This window comes from Salvelinus sp. IW2-2015, linkage group LG11, assembly GCF_002910315.2.
Source record: "Salvelinus sp. IW2-2015 linkage group LG11, ASM291031v2, whole genome shotgun sequence".
Lineage (NCBI taxonomy): Eukaryota > Metazoa > Chordata > Actinopteri > Salmoniformes > Salmonidae > Salvelinus > Salvelinus sp. IW2-2015.
Window position 1 is genome coordinate 25,995,904 of NC_036851.1, and position 21,839 is coordinate 26,017,742.

Genomic DNA, 21,839 nt, shown 5'->3' on the forward strand with positions numbered 1-21,839 from the left:
CGTTGCTGCTATGAAAACCTCCACTCTTCTGGGAAGGCTTTCCACTAGATGTTGGAAGATTGCTGCTGGGACTTGCTTCCTTTCAGCCACGAGCATTAGTGAGGTCAGGCACAGATGTTGGGCGATTAGGCCTGGCTCGCAGTCTGTGAGCTTGTGTGGCCTACTACTTGCTCCTAGACGTTTCCACTTCTCAATAACAGCACTTACATTTGACCAGGGCAGAAATTTGTTGGAAAGGTGACATCCTAAGACGGTGCGACGTTGAAAGTTACTGAGCTCTTTAGTGCGGGCCATTCTACTGTCAATGTTTGTCTATGGAGATTGAATGGCTGTGTGCTCAATTTAATACACCTATCAGCAATGGGTGTGGCTGAAATAGCAGAATCCACTAATTTGAAGGGGTGGCCACATACTTTTGTCCAGTTAGTGCATCTCATGTATAGTTGTGCATGCATGGGAATACTTTGGAACAGATTTCAAAAATGTAAATCACTTGGAGCTGATTTGCTGGTGTTTTCAGTCTTTCATGTCCAACTAAAAAATTTCATAAAAGTTGGGGGACCAAATAAAATCTCCCACAGGCCACCAGTTGGAGAACCCTGGCCTACAATATGTCTTAACCTATTTACCACACTATCTCTCGGTTCCAGCTTGTGATATTTCAGTACAGCTCTGTAAGGCATTTTTGTTCCCAAGGTTTGATTTACAATGTTGCTCCAGCTCACAACCACATGTAATCAGAGCACAGAAGACACTTATCGTAGAACAGAAAAACCTTAGCTGGAGGGGATTCACTGAAAATTGTAAATATTATTAACAAATATGGATGAATGGTACAAAGTGAATGTTTATAATGTGGTATGCCAGCAGCATACCACCCTGCATACCACTGCTGGCTTGCTTCTGAAGCTAAGCAGGGTTGGTCCTGGTCAGTCCCTGGATGGGAGACCAGGTGCTGCTGGAAGTGGTGTTGGAGGGCCAGTAGGAGGCACTCTTTCCTCTGGTCTAAACAAAGATCCCAATGCCCCAGGGCAGTGATTGGGGACACTGCTCTGTGTAGGGTGCCGTCTTTCGGATGGGACGTTAAACGGGTGTCCTGACTCTCTGAGGTCATTAAAGATCCCATGGCACTTATCGTAAGAGTAGGGGTGTTAACCCCGGTGTCCTGGCTAAATTCCCAATCTGGCCCTCAACCATCACGGTCACCTAATAATCCCCAGTTTACAATTGGCTCATTCATCCCCCCCTCTCCCCTGTAACTATTCCCCAGGTCGTTGCTGCAAATGAGAATGTGTTCTCAGTCAACTTACCTGGTAAAAAAAAAAAAAAATAATAAAATAAAATAAACGATTGTATATACTGAACTGTAAAAACCCTCTCATCCCATCCCACTGTTGCTACTCAGATCCTCTCTCGCCCTTTCCTAGGTTCTCCTAAAATTTGTGTCCTCCTCTTCTCTCCTCTTACAGAGTAGTGTTCTGAGCGACCTTGCCATCACAGAGCCTAAGTCATTCCTGTCTCTTGCAAAGCTGGTCAGGGCGAGGCAACAGGAGGGATTCTGTGCAACGTTAGGCGATAGCAAAGAGCCTCCTGGTGTCGTCTCACGCATCGTCACACTACAGTGATCTAGCCACCTCCTCCATAGGCAATTGCAATTGACTCCATACCACCTATTTGCTGATCTCAGCAAGGGCCCACACATCCAATAACCCAGTTTCCTTACTGGCAATACGACCAACACAGTGCTGCCCTGCCACTATTCTAGTCCCTTTCTGAATCATGGCTGCTGGAGAGATGCTGACGTAATCACTCAATATGATAGTATTCATAGGAGAGGTTTGACTGACGGGGGGGAATACTTGCCCTTCATTTGTAATGCCTTGTGTCTATTTACATATGTGTGATTGTGTGTTTGCCTGTTTTCCTGTAAAAAAAAATGTGGAAAATCGTCTAGTAAATAAAACATTTGGCTACTTATTCAGTGTTCTGATGTTGTTGCTAATATTACAAATATTACCAAAAAAATGATGCACTTTCTCCCCGAGAGATGACTCAATTTAGGGTTTTCAAGACGGACTACTAAAGGACTTCACCTAAGCAAGATCATTTTAAGTTACTGTCCCAAGTAATTGTGGTAATGTTACATAGACTGTTAATAAGTATTTAGTTCCTGTCAATGAATTTGTTCAAGGAGAACGTTTTGAAAAGATTCAGGTTTCCCTGAAATGCTACTGCAATGTATTACTTAAATCTAAACAGCTCTCAATGTAAGCTTATGAAAAATGCAATGAATTTAAAATGCGTTCTGTTGACCGAAGTACAAAAAAAACTCCGCAAATGATGCAACTATCACATTCATTGTCTCAAATGGCCTTCCAGTGTGGTTATTCAGGGTTATTATAAGACTTACGTTTTGGACCACTGCGGCTACCATAGCCTCTTATGGGTGGGCAATATGTTTGATCTCAAAAGGACAACCAATCAGAGGAGTAGTATTTTCCCAAACCAATCAGCATGGGCGATTTTTTTAATTTTTATTGCGCTTGTTCAAAGACGGCAGCATGACACGCGTGTGGAGGAAGTGTGGTGATAGACTGCCAAACTTGATCACTTCCACCTGCCTGGGCCAGTAGTTTATTTTCTGTTTTACTGGCTGTTCGTCCTGAATAAGAGGCATCCAGAGGCGCCCTCGGAATTCCCAGTTCCACCGCCATCCCCTCCACGGGTTGGCAGCTCGGGTGGTGGTGGCGATAAACCCAAGGACAAATGGAGCAATTTCGACCCAACCGGGCTTGAGCGAGCGGCCCAGGCGGTAAAGAAGCTCGACAAGTCTCGTAAGTGTCTTGCATGATAACTAGATTATATAGGACTGCGTAACTAGCTAGAGACATATTGGTAATCATTAAAGAAAGAGCGATGCACCCGCAGCATGCTTTACAACCTCAGCAGTGATGCTGATGCAACACCGGCCGGTGTCTTTACATACCCGTGGAAACTAGCTAGGAGATTACGCTATCTAGTTAATTAGTCTTCATGGCAGCTATCAGTAGGACAACACTATAGTAAACGAGAATGACATGTATCACATTGAACGTTGTGCTGCACATTTTCATTCATGTTGGAAGTTGATCGAGAGTATTCCTTCATACAGTTCAGTTTGCCAGATGGCTCTAGTTACATTACATTTAGTATAACGTAATTCAGCCAGGTTTTAAACCTTGTATTACATTATTTTCCAGAACATTAAGTTGATTTTTCTGGTACTTCTAATTCGTTTGAATATAGTCTACTGTCATTAAATTAAATGTATGTCTCTTGAAGATGAATGTCCCTTTCCCTTGACGTTATTTCAGGTCATGCCAAAGAGGCCCTGGATCTGGCTCGCATGCAGGAGCAGTCTGTTCAGATGGAACACCAGACCAAAATCAAGGTACTGTTGCACTAAACAAGGCACATGCAGAGTAATGTGTAGGACACCAAATACATTATACGATTAATCCAATATCTGATCATGCTATTCGTGTTCCCTCTGTGTGTGATGGTGGCAGGAGTATGAGGCAGCAGTGGAGCAGCTGAAGGGGGATCAGCTGCGTATTCAAGGGGAGGAGAGAAGGAAAACTGTCTGCGAGGAGACCAAGCAGCATCAAACGGTGAGAGAGCTGGTACTGAGAGGGTTTAGTGATACTGCAGAAGGGGTGATTGTGCAGTAGTATTCATTGTACTGCAGAGTATGGGGTCAATGATGGGCTCATAGCATGGATCATAATGCAGAGGTATGGGTAAACTGTAGAAGCAAGTATTTGCTTTGTAGTTAGATGTCATTGAGTTTGTAGAGTACAATTGTGTCGGTAAGTTTAGAGCTTGAAATTGACTGCACAATTAGCTTTAATTCTGAAACAGGCTATAATGAGAGATGGAGAGGAGCTTACATATAGGGGTTACATATCTGTCCACCAGAGGGCGACTAACGTGTTACTATGGTTACAGTCTCCTCTTATCCCTTTAGAGAGCACAGTTCCAAGACAGACTTGCCAGACAGAGGTATGAGGATCAACTCAAGCAACAGGTAAGACCAACTGCCATTAGTTGCAATATCTACTCAGTCCTGTTTAGGCTAGAAAAAAGTTGAGTGAAAATGCTGTGTCCAGCTGACTGAGTGTCGACTCTCCTCTGTGTCCTCAGCAAGCCCTGAATGAGGACAACATTTGCAAACAGGAGGACTCTGTGCTTAAACAGGAGGCTATGAGGAAAGGTACTGACCCCGTATAATACAGTCACACAGCCTCCAGGAATATGGTTCTGCTTCGATTTTCACTGGTCATTATAGCCATATGGGGTCTGGCAATCACAAAATGTGTAAGGGATGATCAACGAGGGGGTGTGTGTTCTATAGAGAAATAATGCACGCTCTAGAATGCCCTTCAAGCCAATAAGAAACGAGTATTCAACAATGCTATGGTATAATGATATTATATCCACTGATTTATCCGCTCCACATAGCAACAATCGAGCACGAGATGCAGCTGAGGCACAAGAATGAGCTGCTATGTGTAGAGGCAGAGTCTAAAGCATGTGCACGTGTTGAACGGGAAAACGCAGACCTCATCCGCGAGCAGATCCGCTTGAAGGCAGCAGAGCACAGGCTGTACTAGAGACTATACGGTGAGACAGACTTAGTGTATTACATTACAGACCATACAGAAAGATACTATATTGGATACCTGACTGTCTTTGTATATTTCTGTAATTTCAGGACTGCAGGTGCTGTGTTTGGGGAAGGATTCCAGGCCTTTGTGTCAGACTGGGATAAAGTCACAGCTACTGTGAGACCTGCCTTCTACTCTACTTCCTCATTTATGTTCATTAAGCAAACTGCCAATGACTCCTAAATAAGTACCTGATATCTGAAAGGTTTATTTATATCTGATCTAAGCTGTTGTTGGAGCGTCTCTAAATGTAGTGTATTTGTTCCCTCACACCACTAGGTCGCAGGACTGACCCTGCTGGCTTTGGGTGTATATTCTGCCCGGAACACCACAGCTGTGGCAGGGGGCTACATTGAGGCCCGGCTCGGGAAGCCCTCATTGGTCAGAGAGACGTCTCGCATCACTGTGGCGGAGGCGATCAAGCACCCCATCAAGGTAGCGCGGCCCTGCTGTGCATTGTATAAGTCCTGTGTCTGATGCTTTTTGTGTTTTTTTAATTTTATTGCAAGTAAATTAAGTTTGCTAAACACTTATGTCGAAGTGATGGTGAGGTGCATTTTCTTATTTTTCCTCTCTTATAGATTTCAAAGCGCCTGACAAGCAAACCTCAGGATGCCCTGGAGGGAGTAGTGCTCAGTGTGAGTACCAACACTCAGCACACACCTGAGCACCAGAGAGTCATACCTTATACAGTCTGAACACAACTATACCTGGGAGATATTATACCCAGCACATGTATTAAAGAGACATTAATAGAGAATGCTGTGTAGAGTGAATATATGTTTTTGCAGCGCTGCTTTGAATCAAAATGTTGCTCTCCCTGATATGAATTATTCCCTCCACTCACCACAGCCTAACTTAGAAGAGCGTGTACGTGACATCGCCATAGCAACTAGGAACACACGGCAGAACAATGGGCTCTACATGAACATCCTCATGTACGGCCCCCCAGGTACTGGAAAGACCCTCTTCGCTAAGGTAGGCCCCTTACAGAATCACCTTGACTTTGACAAGAGGTGTTATGTTGGTAACTGTATCTCTGTGGTTGGAGTAGAAGCTAGCCGTGCACTCTGGGATGGACTATGCCATCATGACGGGTGGAGATGTGGCGCCCCTGGGCCGTGAGGGCGTCACCGCCATGCACAAAGTCTTTGACTCTGCCAACACCAGTCGCCGTGGGTATGCTACCCTCACTTGCAGTACTATCATACTAATGATAGAACTTAATGTAAACATGATATAACCCTGTAACTTAAGTATCTACATAATATACATTTTAACTTGCCATAAATAGACATGCACTTGAAATGATATACAGAGAATGAATTAAGACCAGTGCAGCTCTGCTAATGCCACCTGTGTCCTGTCTGACACAGCCTGTTGCTGTTTGTTGATGAAGCCGATTGCATTCCTTCGCAAGAGATCTACTGTAAGTGTGTTGTGTACAACCTGGGATTAAATACATATGTATTTGAGTATCTGGTATTTTAAAATACCTTTTTCTGTGTGTTTGAGTATTTTATAATACACAGGCCAAAACAAGAACTTTTATTAGAGTATTTGAATGCTTATTTGTAAAAAATAAATAAAACATAATACTCTACCAAATTGTATTAGAGTATTTTCAAATACTTATCTTAAATACTATTTTCAAATATCTGGATTAAATGCTTGGGAGTGTATTTGAGTATTTTCAAATACTTTCCAGGTGTATTTCCAAATAAAGTAAAATATTAAATTACTTGCCTTTTCAAATATAAGATATCTGAGTACTTACTTCGAATGTATGTATGAAAAAAATCAAAAGAAAACTGCAAACTGAATAGGAGACCAAACAAGCAGCAAACAAAGAAGAAAGGCTTTTGAAAAAGTAACAATTTTTCATAAAATTATACCGTTTTCTTAGCTAGCTAAGTTGTTTACCTGTTGCTAGGCAGTTGCTAGGGACATTCCTGAAAGAAGCTAGCTAGCTAACAAGGAGTGTCTAGTTGGCAGAAGAGAAGAAGGGACAAAGAAGGGACAAAGTGGGACAAAATAAGGACAGAAGAAAAGGGAAAGGGGACATTAAGGTGAAGCAGTCCTCTAAAGACACAAAAGACAATAATACAAGAAACAACACTTCTATTGCCTCTCCCTCTACGATACGCACTCCCGGTTTGGTTTGGAGCGAGTAGTTGCATTCCGCTTTGCTCCACAGGTAGTATTACAGGTAGTATTACATTTCATTTCATTACAGTACAACAGTTTGATTTGTTTGATCTTAGCTGGCTACATAGCCGTCTTTGTTTCCAAGATAATTGTGTAGTCTAGAGTAATTGTCGAGGTTACCTAGCCAGTTAGAGGTTACCTAGCCAGCTACACTTTCAAACAAAGTCAACAACGCAGCCACTGCTAGCTAGCCTATTTCACCAGCCAGCAGTTACCTATTTTCCCCACTACATCATTTAGTGCAATAAGATTTTTTGCAACGTAAGCTTAACTTTCTGAACATCGAGACGTGTAGCACTTGTCATTCCAATCTCCTTTGCATTAGCGTAGCCTCTTCTGTAGCCTGTCAACTATGTGTCGTTCTATCCCTGTTCTCTCCTCTCTGCACAGACCATACAAACGCTTCACACCGCGTGGCCGCTGCTACTCTACCTGGTGGTCCAGCGCGCACGACCCACGTGGAGTTCCAGGTCTCAGCAGCCTCTTGGAACTGCCGATCTGCGGCAAACAGGCAGAGTTCATCTCAGCCTATCTCCCTCCAGTCCCTCGACTTCTTGGCACTGACGGAAACATGGGATTACCACTGATAACACTGCTACTCCTACTGCTCTCTCCTCGTCTGCCCACGTGTTTCGCACACCCCGAGAGCTTCTGACGGATGACACAGTCGCCGGGTGGTGGCACTGGGATCCTCATCTCTCCCAAGTGGACATTCTCTCTTTCTCCCTGACCCATCTGTCTATCGCCTCCTTTGAATTCCATGCTGTCACAGTTACAGCCCTTTCAAGCTTAACATCCTTATCATTTATCGCCCTCCAGGTTCCCTTGGAGAGTTCATCAATGAGCTTGACGGCCTGATAAGTTCCTTTCCTGAGATGGTCACCTCTCACAGTTCTGGGTGACTTTAACCTCCCCACGTCTACCTTTGACTCATTCCTCTCTGCCTCCTTCTTTCCACTCCTCTCCTCTTTTGACCTCACCCTCTCACCTTCCCCCCCTACTCACAAGGCAGGCAATACGCTTGACCTCATCTTTACTAGATGCTGTTCTTCCACTAATCTCATTGCAACTCCCCTCACAGTCTCTGACCACTACCTGTATCTTTTCCCTCTCGCTCTCATCCAACACTTCCCACACTGCCCCTACTCGGATGGTATTGCGCCGTCCCAACCTTCGCTCTCTCTCCCCGCTACTCTCTCCTCTTCCATCCTATCATCTCTTCCCTCTGCTCAAACCTTCTCCAACCTATCTCCTGATTCTGCTCCTCAACCCTCCTCTCCTCCCTTTCTGCATCTTTGACTCTCTGTGCTCCCTATCCTCCAGGCCGGCTCGGTCCTCCCCTCCTGCTCCGTGGCTCGACGACTCATTGCGAGCTCACAGAACAGGGCTCCGGGCAGCCGAGCGGAAATGGAGGAAAACTCGCCTCCCTGCGGACCTGGCATCCTTTCACTCCTCCTCTCTACATTCTCCTCTTCTGTCTCTGCTGCTAAAGCCAATTTCTACCACTCTAAATTCCAAGCATCTGCCTCTAACCCTAGGAGCTCTTTGCCACCTTCTCCTCCCTCCTGAATCCTCCTCCCCTCCTCCCCCCTCCTCCCTCTCTGCTGATGACTTCGTCAACCATTTTGAAAGAAAGGTCGACGACATCCGATCCTCGTTTGCTAAGTCAAACGACACGCGTGGTTCTGCTCACACTGCCCTACCCTGTGCTTTGACCTCTTTCTCCCCTCTCTCTCCAGATGAAATCTCGCGTCTTGTGAGCCGGCCGCCGCCAACAACCTGCCGCTTGACCCTATCCCCTCCTCTCTTCTCCAGACCATTTCCGGAGACCTTCTCCCTTACCTCACCTCGCTCATCACACTCATCTTGAACGGCTACGTCCCTTCCGTCTTCAAGAGAGCGAGAGTTGCACCCTTCTGAAAAACCTACACTCGATCCCTCCGATGTCAACAACTACAGACCAGTATCCCTTCTTTCTTTTCTCTCCAAAACTCTTGAACGTGCCGTCCTTGGCCAGCTCTCCTGCTATCTCTCTCAGAATGACCTTCTTGATCCAAATCAGTCAGGTTTAAGACTAGTCATTCAACTGAGACTGCTCTTCTCTGTGTCACGAGGCGCTCCGCACTGCTAAAGCTAACTCTCTCTCCTCTGCTCTCATCCTTCTAGACCTATCGCGCTGCCTTTGATACTGTGACCATCAGATCCTCCTCTCCACCCTCTCCGAGCTGGGCATCTCCGGCGCGGCCACGCTTGGATTGCGTCCTACCTGACAGGTCGCTCCTACCAGGTGGCGTGGCGAGAATCTGTCTCCGCACCACGTGCTCTCACCACTGTGTCCCCCAGGGCTCTGTTCTAGGCCCTCTCCTATTCTCGCTATACACAAGTCACTTGGCTCTGTCATATCCTCACATGGTCTCTCCTATCATTGCTGCATGCAGACGACACACAATTAATCTTCTCCTTTCCCCCTCTGATAACCAGGTGTGAATGATCGCATCTCTGCATGTCTGCAGACATATCGTGTGGATGACGGATCACCACCTCAAGCTGAACCTCGGCAAGACGGAGCTGCTCTTCCTCCCGGGGAAGGACTGCCCGTTCCATGATCTCGCCATCACGGTTGACAACTCCATTGTGTCCTCCTCCCAGAGTGCTAAGAACCTTGGCGTGATCCTGGACAACACCCTGTCGTTCTCAACTAACATCAAGGCGGTGACCTGTTCCTGTAGGTTCATGCTCTACAACATTCGCAGAGTACGACCCTGCCTCACGCAGGAAGCGGCGCAGGTCCTAATCCAGGCACTTGTCATCTCCCGTCTGGATTACTGCAACTCGCTGTTGGCTGGGCTCCCTGCCTGTGCCATTAAACCCCTACAACTCATCCAGAACGCCGCCAGCCGTCTGGTGTTCACTTTCCAAAGTTCTCTCACGTCACCCCGCTCCTCCGCTCTCTCCACTGGCTTCCAGTTGAAGCTCGCATCCGTTACAAGACCATGGTGCTTGCTACGGAGCTGTGAGGGAACGGCACCTCCGTACCTTCAGGCTCTGATCAGGCCCTACACCCAAACAAGGCACTGCGTTCATCCACCTCTGGGCTCTGCTCGCCTCCCTACCTCTGAGGAAGTACAGTTCCCGCTCACCCAGTCAAAACTGTTCGCTGCTCTGCCCCAATGGTGGAACAAACTCCCTCACGACGCCAGGGGTCAGCGGAGTCAATCACCACCTCCGGAGACACCTGAAACCTCACCTCTTTAAGGAATACCTAGGATAGGATTAAGTAATCCTGTCTGAACTCCCCCCCCCCTTAAAAGAGTTAGATGCACTATTGTAAAGTGGTTGTTCCACTGGATATCATAAGGTGAATGCACCAATTTGTAAGTCGCTCTGGATAAGAGCGTCTGCTAAATGACTTAAATGTAAATGTAATGAATGTATGTGAAAGTAATTGAGATATTTCAAATACTATTTGAACCCAGGTATTTGTACCATCCTGTATTGAAATGATAGCAAAAACAACTATCTTGTCGAAATATTGGAAAATAAAATTCAATGTTTGTGTCTTTTTGTTTGCAGGAGAAGATGAGTGAAGAGCTCAGAGCAACTTTGAACAGATTCCTGTACCGCACTGGTGAGCAGAGCAACAAGTCAGTCCTCATTCACTCTAAATTCACCATATCTATGCCCAACACCCTGAATTCTGATGTACAAACTTCCTCAAATACCACAGCATTTTAACCCTAATAGCCCACTGGTGTGTTGTCTTCCTCCAGGTTCATGATGGTGCTGGCTAGTATCCAGCCGAAGCAGTTTGACTGGGCCATCAACGACCGCATTGATGAGATAGTCAACTTTGTCCTGATGAGAGGCTAGTGCGCCTGTACTTTGACAGGTACGTGCTTGAGCCTGCCACAGAGGGGAGACAGTGAGTCATACAGCATTACGCCCGCACAGCAGCACAGGTTTAAATGGGGCACTCTCACAAGCACACACACACTGGGATGTATAATGGAACAAGTTCTAATGCCAAGTAATTAGCTACTCCCAGACATACTTGGAGTCATCTGCATTCCGTGACACACACACCTACCCACGCACACATGTGGACAGGAATTAACTCTTGAGTGCCTGGGTGGAGGGAGGCCCCTCTCTGTATTGTTCCATCAAAATAAGCTCTGGCTGTGGAGTGTGTCAGGGGCAGGTCTTTAAGAGCAGGTGTCCCAGCAGTAAGCAGCAGCCATGCTGAGTCACTAATTACAGTGGGGCTTTGAGGGCCTGGAGCCTGAGAGGCAGAGGGGCAGGGGGCGATTTACACAGGGCACAGGAAGCTGGACCAGGCTCAACAACACTCAGACAACCGAGCCAGCTGGTGGAGGGAGCTTGGCCACTTAAGTAGTGGCTCCCCAGATAAGAGTCAGACAAGACCTCATAACGCAGACCTGTTTCCATTCTGCCGGACAGGATGTCATTCAGACCTGTGTCTGTCTGTAATCCCTCTGTCTCCATGTTCCTCTGTCTCTGTTTGTCCCTGCAGGAGAATGAAGCTGGCTCAATTTGCCTATGGTCAGAAGTGCTCGGACATCGCTCAGAGGGCATGTCGGGCAGAGAGATCTCTAAACTGGGCGTGGCCTGGCAGGTATGTGATGCGTTTCCCCTGTTGTTCATAGGTCAATGCTTTCTGCTGAGCTTTTTGAAAAGATAACAACCAGAATTATCCAATTATGCCAATTTGACATAAATTATTTGTTGGATGGAGAGCCTGTGTAGAGGGTCATAGATGGATGGCCACAGAGGGGAGTTGGGGAGTTGCAGGGAAGGTGATTTGGTTACCAAGGAAGTCCAGACCCATTTATTCTCCAACTATTAATAGAAGCAGAGCTGGGAAGTGGATCACTATGTATGTCACTGTTCCTCCCTATCTGCAGTGTCATGTTCATCTCTCCTGTGAGACTCATTCTGTGGACAAGAACTGTAATGATATATTTTATTTAGATTATATGTAATGTAATAATCCATGTATTCTATGTCCTCCTGTAGGTGGCAGCATACTCCTCAGAGGATGGTGTTCTAACGGAGGCCATGATTGATGCTCGGGTGGATGACGCTGTGCGGCAGCACCTCCAGAAGATGGACTGGCTGCACGGGGAGGCTGGGGCCAAGAGCACAGCCTCTCCCAGCACTGGACCAGTAGACAGCAGCAATATATGCTCTACTTCTATGGGAGCCACCACAGCCTCATGAGTACTCAACCCGGTCCTGGAGATGGACAGCAGACCGCAGACCCCTGTCAATTGGGAGGAGCTGAAATTGGAGGTGCCTCTACCTGCAGAATCAGCCCCACCTTCCTCAGACAGTACCACCCTGCCTGCGGAGGAGGGGACTTTCCCGGCCAAAGGGGAGAGTGTCAAAGCAGTGGTAACACCTCAGGGGGAGGGGTAGAGTGTGTAGCCCAATCTGATGCAGCCGTGAGGGTGGGACAGAAACTCCTCCCAAGGATGGGACTCCAGTTTGACATTTGGGGGGGAAGGAAGGAAGGGGGCTGCTTTTTGGGATTAATGGGTTTACAGGAGGACGCCTCCTGTTCCTCCTGACTGTCTGTATAAGTCTGTCTGACTGAAAGAGATGGGGGACGGGATGGAGGCACTAACAGTTCATGAAGCAATCCTGGAGAGGTTGGAGAGCTGTGATAATATATTATTTGTATAAAAAGTGTACTTTATATGGAAACACTGTCTAATAATATTAATGTTGATGTGGACTGTAAGAGATGATACGCTATTATTCAGATGGTGTGGATGAAAATAATCCAGGTTTCTTACAATGGCTGCACTTATGATATGAATTGTAATGGGATGGTTTCATAGACTTAAACAATGTGACCAACAGATGGTGATTAACTATATCTTCAACCTGTGTAATGACACACCAGGACTCTGTCACTGTTAACCTCCAGTGGTCCGTTTTAATGAAACAAACATTTAATTTTTACAACACCGATGTCTGCACAGAGAGACGGGGGTGGTCTAGGGAGGATGGGGAGTTGAAGTGAAAGGGTGCTACATCCCACTCCCTAGAGACTAATTCATAAGGGAGGAACACTCAGGATCCCAATGGGTCACAGTCCTCATACAGTATCACTCTTCAATGCCATAACAAGAGCATTTTGCACCTGTATGAGTTAATACACCACAGGCAGTCCCTTTCACAGCTACTATTATGGAGGCACTCTACATCTGGCTGTTCAGTGTGAAGTATTTTGTCAACTATAAAGAGTTCCTGAGTTTAACCCTCTTTGGAATTTCATCTCCAGGTTTCCATGGTGATGACCCTCTGGACCAAATAAAACCTTTAACCCCTTAACAACACACACATACAACATTGCCATAACTAATGGTTCTTTAATGTTGGCACACTGCATATACTGTACACACCACACAGTTAGATGAGCAGGCAGCATTTATGTTCTCGTTCCCACCCCAAATAATGTGTAATTATTGACATCAATAACCAAGAAAGAAATGACAACCACCCATGTAAAATACATTCCCTAGGCCCCTTTCAGTACAGCTTTCACATGCCAAGTTTTTAAAATAGACAAAGTACTACCAATACACAAATCCCTCTCAAAATTTGACCACCCTCAAGCAAAATAAATATTTTTATTTTATAACGGGCATATTCAGGCAAAATAAACAAACTGTTCTACAAATGGACAAACCCTAAGCAAAATATACACCCTATCCCCACTTCTAGCAAAATTGACATTCTAAACCAAATATATATATACTATTTTGAAAAACTGACACGCTTTTATCAAATTGCTTACCCCACTACTAACTGGACCCTCCATTACCTACATCCTTTTACATGAAATCATTTCCAGTCAAGACAGATATGGACGGTGAGGAGTTTTGCACTGTGTGTGAAGGCCATTGGGCCAGTTAAAGTGCTCTATCCAGTGGCAATAAGAAACAGTATGGTTTGAAGGGTATATCTTGGATAGTCTTTGTTTAGCTGCCCTTGTGTCTGGTTGGTCAGTTGTCAGCAGGTCTCAGTCTATGGTCTCAGCCAGTCTAATGCTCTCAGGTGGTGTGGGCTGGGGTGTCCGTTGTCCATGGCTTTCAGAGGTGGCGTGGGCTGGGGTGTCCGTTGTGGTACATCTTCTGCTTAATGTGCACCATGTTTCCACTTGAGTCCTCTAGCTTTCTCATGTGCACCCTTCTCCCCAGGTTACAGAAGCGGGGAACCCATGACCAGGAGAACGCATCTGGACACAGTAAAGAAAAAAAGATGGGGGTTGGTGAAGATGTACGACATTGATTGAAAGATTAAGAATGTGTCCTCCATTTAGTTTGTGTGCAAGTGGGGCATGCATCTTTTCACTTGCTGGCTCTGGGATTCAAGTTAGCCACCTTTCGGTTACTGGTGGGAGGGGGAGATTGAGAGAGGAGGAGACCACTCCACCAAACTACTAAAGCCCACAGACTTTTCACAGGATAGACAGAATTAAATAACATCAATTTAATTGGTGAGATGGGAGGGAGAGATAAATACTGAATTTTAAGCAAGGGAGAGGGATTACAAATCTGTACAGAGAGAGGAGAAAGAGAAATCACAATACACTGAAACTTTGCAGTAATTCAACTCTGAACTCACAGTTTTAAAACCACAGACACTCAAATAAACGCTGTGTGTGTGTGCATTAGAGGAAAGATCAGTTTGAAAAGACATGAAGCTATACATGACTAATTTATACACCAACCAACTCCATCACTTCATACACGGCAAGCAGCTCTGGCTGGGAATTATACTAATCCCACGACTGGATAGAGAAATATGAAGAGAAAACTTTACACACAGGAAAAACTGTGACTAGACTAAAGGGGAAGAATGTATGATGACTTTATCAGTGCCAACAGTTTAATGTAGAGATCTGAGGAGGGGGGAGGGGGGGGACTCCCACTGTCATATATAAGCCTGAAAAACAAAATGAATTTTAGGAAATCAAAGAGAAACAGCAGCAAGCTGGGGAATATTGTGATAAAATGGGTCGATGGCTGAGTCACACTTATAAAGGTCATTGAACTGTAGACAGGTTTACACACTGTACTGTAGTCTCCGGAACGGAAGCTGCCCACGATACTGCAGTTTTCATCAAACAAGGCAAATTCAAAGTTGAGACATCACACCTCTGCACCTTTAGACATTTGTTCTCCTGTACATTCCCTCACTCATCCAAAGAACATCCTATTTTTACCCCCACCCCATGAGCAAAAAATCTGTATTCCTTACCAACTTTCTACTGCTGCTATTTTTAAAACTCAGAGCTGTATCAGGCTTTTGAGACCAGCTCCCCATACATTGTCTCTCTGCCTCTCAGAGCCTGCCTGTGGGGTTGTGGCCCCCTGCTGACTCACCATGGTGCTGTTTGGCCCTCCAACGTCTGAGGGCAGCGTGCAGCACCCCGTCCAGGCACAGCAGCAGCCAGCTGAGGAGGAAGCCCAGCAGCAGCCCCAGCATCAGGTCCAGCTCCTGCTTGGTCACACTGTCACTCACAAAGTAGTTATCTGCAGAGTCCACCAGAGACTGGTCCCCATCATACGGGATCACATAGTGCACATGGTGCCTGAAGCCCAGAGGGAGGCGACAGAGGGAGAGGGGGTGAGGTGAGGAGACAAGGAGAAGAGAGAAGGGAGCAGGACACGTGGAGCGGGGAGGGAGGAAAAGGGGAGGGAGTAGAGCGAGAGAAGAGAGGAGGACGGGGGGGGGGGGAGTAAAAAGTGCATTGAGGAAGATACAATGACATAAGGGAGTAATTAAATCTACCATACAAAGACTATATGGTTAGGCTATGTGTGGTTCTATATACTTTGCTGTAGCGCTGTGTGGGTGAGTGGGATGGCTGGATGGATAGATGAGGTTGGGTGGGCGTGCTGCTGTCAGCCCCATCATTGAGCGGTGAACAGCTGCAGCTGGAGGGCAGCACAGTCGACGCATCACTAACAGCTGGCCTCGCTGCCCCATGGGAGGTGGGGCTTGGGGTGGTGCATGTGGACCAGCCCCCTCTACCACTGGGCTGCAGGAATCACTCCCAGTAGAGAGAAACCATAGCAGCAAGAAGAGTGTTGACGTGGGCAACCACTGGAGAAAAACTTGTTGGATCAATGTGGTTTCCACATAATTTCAACTACAACTACAATGTGATGACGTTGAATCAACGTGGAAAACTGATTGGATTTTCAAAAAGTAATCAACGTAAGGGAATTTAGTCTTTTTTTCACCCAACTTTTAACCTAAATCCAATGATGTGAATGTTGAATTCTCGTTATTTGACAACTCAACCAAAAACTAGACATTAAAACGGCGTCTGTCCCCAGTGGACAGAGAGTTGCAAGGGAGAAAGGTACTGTATGTGCCAACAAAAAAAGGAGGATGTGGAGAGCACAAACAAGTCAATCAATATAGTATAATATCAATTAATCAATCAATGTGCATGAGAAAGCAGAGACATTAAAACAAACTATTCTTAAGTGACATGTCACACTGTGGGAATGTAGACCCAGTCATTTCCATCATGTACAAGAGCATAGTTCAACAGCTGTTTCATACATCGTTGATGTACAGACTGTAATGAGATGATAAAAGTGATAGGAGATGCTGTAGGCTACATGCAGATAATGCATTATTGCAGATGCTTTACATCACTAGTTCACCAGTGATCTTTGAGGTGAGTCGACCTAAACAGAATTGTCAACATTCTTTGTCTTATAAATAACAACAAAATATTGATGGACCATCCACCATAAACAGTGCACTATCACCTGCACACTGTAAAACCATGAAACGTGATAAGTTATTAACATAAAGGTCAGTGTTAAAAACTTAAGCATAAGTAATTTAGATTTGCCAATAAGTTTTCTCATCTAGAACATAGGTGTTAGAATGCAAGATTAAACGTGAGTCAGCTTTTTCCTGTTCGTTTCCAACCAGGAAAACACCTACAGTATATCTCCTAAGTGTTCAGATTTGAAACAGTAGTGATTACTTTCCCATTGTCCTGTTTAGAGTGCATTTAGTCATTAGAAATTGAAGTGACAGGACATTTGATTCAAGAAATCTTTACAATCGCGTGGTTTTTTGTTACTCAACTGGGTAGAGTTAATTTCTGTTTACTTTCTCAGATAGAAAAAAAGATGTGGGAGTGGCTTCATTATTATTATATTTCCCAGCATGCTTTGTTCCAGGTTGATTTTAAGAATAGTTTGTTTTAATATCTCTCTTTCCTCATGTACATTGATTGATTAATTGATCTTATACTATATTGATTGTATACTATACATAGTGACTATAAGAACGTATCCAAACCAAAAACCATTGATTACAAGCAATATCCGCGCTGGGCTAAAGGGTAGAGACGGAAAACGGACACGAACGCATACAAGAAAACCTGCTACGACATCCGATGAGACATCAAACATGAGAAAAAACAATATAGGAGGAAGGTGGAATCATATTACACCCGCTCAGACGCTCATCGTACGTGGCAGGGCTTGCAGACAATAACGGATTACAAAGGGAATCCCAGCCATGAGTTCCCCAGCGATGCAGGACTCCCAAACGAACTACATGGCTTTTGTTTTTCTGGGAAAAAAGCTCCTGTTTTTCCAGATGACTGTGTGACCTCGCTCTTCGTGGCTGATGTGAGCAAAATGTTTAAATAGGCTAACAATCACAAGGCCGCGGAGCCAGACGGAATACCAGGGCGTGTTCTCAAAGCATGCGCAGAACAGCTGGCAAGTGTCTTCACTGACATGTTCAATCTATCCTTGTCTGTAATCCCAACATGTTTCAAGCTTACCACCACTGTTCCCATGAGCTCCAATGTAACCTGCCTAAATGACTATCACCCTGTAGCACTCACATCTGTACTTATGAAGTGCTTTGAAAGGCTGGTCATGTCACACATCAATACCATCATCCCAGACACCCTAGACCCACTCCAATTTGTATACTGCCCCAACAGATCCAAAGATGACACAATCTCAATTGCACTTCACACCACCCTCTCCCACCTGGACAAGAGGGGAAATAACTATGTGAGAATGCTGTTCATAGACTACAGCTCAGCGTTGAACACCATAGTCCCCTCCAAGTTTATCACCAAGCTAGGGACCCTGGGACTGAACCCCTCCCTCTGCAACTGGATCCTGGACTTCCTGACGGGCCGGCCCCAGGTGATGAGGGTAGACAATAACACCTCCGCCACGCTGACCCTCAACACGGGGGCCCCTCAGGTGTGTGTGCTTAGTCCCCTCTTGTAATCCCTGTTCACCCACGACTGCGTGGCCACACACGACTCCAATACCATTAAGATTTTCTGACGAGACGATGGTGGTAGGCCTGATCACCGACGGCGATGAGTCAGCCTAAAGGGAGGAGGTCAGAGACTTAGCAGTGTGGTCCCAGGACAACAACCTGTCCCTCAACGTTAGTAAGACCAAGGAGCTGATTGTGGACTATAGGAGAAAGAGGGGACTGGGCTGTTGTGGAATGGGTCGAGAACTTCAAGTTCCTTGGCGTCCACATTACTAAGGACATAACATGGTCCACACACCCCCGCACAGTCATGAAGTCACAGCAGTGCCTCTTCCCCATCAAGAGGCTGAAAAGATTTGGCATAGGCCCTCAGATCCTCAAAAAGTTATACAGCAGCATATTGGCTGGCTGCATCACCACTTGGTATGGCAAATGCACCGCCATTGACCCCAAAGCGCTACAGAGGGTGGTGCGGATAGCCCAGTACATCACTGGGGTCGAGCTCCCTGCCATCTGGGACCTTTATATCAGGCGGTGTCAGAGGAAGGCCTGAGAAATTGCCAAAGACTCCAGCCATCCAAGCCATAGACTGTTCACTCTGCTACCGTCTGACAAACGGTACCGGAGCATCGGTACTCAGACCAACAGGCTCCGAGACAGCTTCTACCCCCAAGCCATAAGACTGCTAAATAGCCAGACTGCTAAATAGTTAGTGAATGGTACCCAAACAAGTTGTACTGATTCTATCTTGCACTGACCCTACGCACACTCACTAGACTATATACTGTATACAAACCATATACACACTCACTCACACACATTACATTGACACTCCCACACAAAACCCACACACATTCACATACACTGCAAACGCATACGCACACACACATAACACGCACATGCAGACCGACACAACACAAACACACATACATACACACACTTTTACACCCATAATTTGCTGCTGCTTCTCTGGTCTTTAGGTTACTCTTATTATTATCTATCACTTTACCTTGTCTTTATGTACATATCTACCTCAAATACCTCTGGTACTGATCTGGTACTGGTACTACCTGTACATAGCTCCATTCCTGTGTATTTTATTTTATTCCTCTTGTGTTACTATTTTATTTGTTATCTTTAAACTCTGCATTGTTGGGAAGGGCTCCTAAGCAAGCATTTCACGATAAAGTCCAGATCAGTTGTATTCGGCACCTATGACAAAAAACTATTTGTTTTGAGATAAATAACTTACATTTTCTAAACTAATCCAATCTGTTACTTGGACTTATTGCACCCATTACTGAGATGGTTGTTCCAGTTTAGATATTTTAGGTAGTCGTGTTTGTTTAGTCCTTCACCATAGCAGTCATTCTGAGTGCAGGTTGTGTGTGATAAAATAGTACAATTCTTGGGTATCCTCCCTCTGGCTGGATTCCGATAGGAATTACTAATCACTTCACAAACCAGCATATTGTGATTTGCAGGTCTGATGTGGCCCATGAGCCAGGATTTTCAAACCACAATGTCAATAACTAAAGGTCTAATGGGATTAAATGTATAATTTGTCTTCATAAAGGGTTTACTTTTCATTTGAACACATTCACATAGGCAGTCACTAGGTGAAGGCTTCAGGAATATAAGTTATTGAATGCAACAACCATGCCTCTGTCACTATCAAATACAGTCATTGGTGGGTATCTCTCACATTCACTTGAAAGGCATGCTGGGAAGAATGCAAATATGACTTTACCCTACAGTGTTAAAATAACATCCCCAGTGTTTAGTGTTTAAAACCTAAACGCCCTGTGCTGAATAAACGTGTTCATGTGTTTAAAAGGGTTACAGTGAATGATGCGTTTAAAAAGTGTTACAGAAAAGGGTTTAGTTATGTGCTCAGATCCTAAACACTTGGTTTTACAGTGTAGTTTTAAACAAACGGTTTCCGTATGCTCTTGTTTTGCATAACATTAAATCACATTATTTTGGAACGTTTGTTTTACCTTCCACAGTTGCAATGGCAGACGTGGTCCTCCCCTCGTAAATGTGGTAAAATATAGTTGTGAAAGCGGTCCAGTAGCGCGTTCATGTCCGTTAGACACGCAACAGCCTGAAAAGAACCACTGAAGTCAACTGGGACAAAACAAGCCGCATTCCCATAACAGCATATGTTGCCCAACTTCTCAGGTAGATGACACACAAAAATGTAAATTCTAAAAATAATTAAGTCGTTACTCCAGATTTTTTTTTTTCCTTGGCAGTTTATTGATTGTTTCGCCTCATGTAGGCCACGTTGATGTCTAGGTCGTTTGAAATATCCATTTGACAGCTTTGAACAGATTAAATTGTTACACATAAGGGAGTGTGGGGAATGGGGATAACGGTGTTCTTCTTACCATCACAAATAAATCCCCCAAAATCATAAAGATCGTGGCGGTTGTGCACGTTTGAATCAAAACTTCCCAACAGCAGTTTTTTGCTCTCCCTCCAGAACTATCCTGTGATACCTGTGCCAAAAAACAACACCCTGAAGTGAAGGCGCTCATGGATGCAGCATCAGTGTCCAACTACCCATCATTGCATCGTCTATCCGATGTTCCTTTCTCCGCGACATGAGGAGATGAAGACCAGTCTCATTTTCGCTCCCTTTTGAAAAGCACTCTGTGCACCAGCGACGATGGTTAATCGAGCTGCGTGCAACGGGGAGGCGTGGTGTGAAAGCTGTAGCGTATGTCAGAATTGTTAGGCTATTCCAGAGCACGGCAACACAGTTGATATCAGGACGAAGTCGCGATCCATGCGTTGTTGTGATGCCAGCCACTGCACAGTTCCTGGTGTAGCCTATTTACCTGGACGCATCCACTAGCATTAGGCAAGGAATCATCGATTCGTATTTTCTTCTCCAATCAGGTCGTTTTCCGTGTTAGCTCCCTCTAGCAGGTGTTTGTTCATTGTCAGGCTATCTATCATTTCTCATAGTCCGACAGGATAGGCTACTTTGGCGCAGCTGAAAGAGAATACGGAGCCTCCCACTGTGCATTCCAGTCGATAATAGCGGAGGCATTTTTAGACTCCTTCAGAGAAACAAATTATAGGCTGAATCAATTTCCACCCCAAATTTGCCCCCAAAAGCATAGTAGGCCCGCCTATTCATATGTCAAGGGTTTAGTGTATGAAAATGATAATAGCATGCTTCAACATAAATTAACAACGAATTAACATAACTGATATGCATACTCTCTCTTTCTCTCTCTCTCTATCTCTCTCTCTGACAATCAGCAGTTCAAATATGTATTCTACACCATTCTGTTGGGCTGGGCTTCGTTTGTGACAACACATTCACTTTATTGCCGACGTCTATCAGGGAAAAGCAAACAAGCGGAAGATTAACTGGGCCTGAGTGGATTGGGGCCCCGGGAATAATAGATTAATAATGGTTAATAATAGAATGTCACATATTGAAAGGCTTTTTCTTAATGTTGTCCTGACTCTCTAACCTGCGTTGAACCAGTGTCTCCTTATAAGGTCGTACACATAAACAAGGCAGCACCATGGACAGCGCCGCAAAGCGTGCCAGCTAACGATATAGCACCATGAACAGCACCATGACGAGCG

General features: G+C 45.3%; 1 protein-coding gene and 1 pseudogene across 3 annotated transcripts; one reads left to right on the forward strand and one right to left on the reverse strand.

The window, feature by feature from the left end:
- Positions 1 to 2,595: 2,595 nt before the first annotated feature.
- Positions 2,596 to 13,197, forward strand: LOC111970047 (ATPase family AAA domain-containing protein 3-like; annotated as a pseudogene).
- Positions 13,198 to 13,293: 96 nt separating this feature from the next.
- LOC111970046 (transmembrane protein 240-like) lies at positions 13,294 to 21,324 on the reverse strand. Of its 3 annotated transcripts, XM_023996538.2 has the most exons (4): positions 20,621 to 21,318; positions 20,228 to 20,334; positions 15,329 to 15,537; positions 13,294 to 14,178 (listed from the first exon to the last, which is right to left on the reverse strand). In XM_023996538.2, the coding sequence occupies exons 1-4, from the start codon at positions 20,768 to 20,770 to the stop codon at positions 14,033 to 14,035; spliced, it is 612 nt and encodes a 203-aa protein (XP_023852306.1). In that variant the 5' UTR covers positions 20,771 to 21,318; the 3' UTR covers positions 13,294 to 14,032. The 3 variants fall into 3 exon arrangements, with proteins under 3 accessions (XP_023852306.1, XP_023852305.1, XP_023852307.1); XM_023996537.2 differs by having other exon boundaries at positions 20,228 to 21,324; XM_023996539.2 differs by lacking the exons at positions 20,228 to 20,334; positions 20,621 to 21,318 and adding an exon at positions 15,781 to 20,215.
- Positions 21,325 to 21,839: the final 515 nt, after the last annotated feature.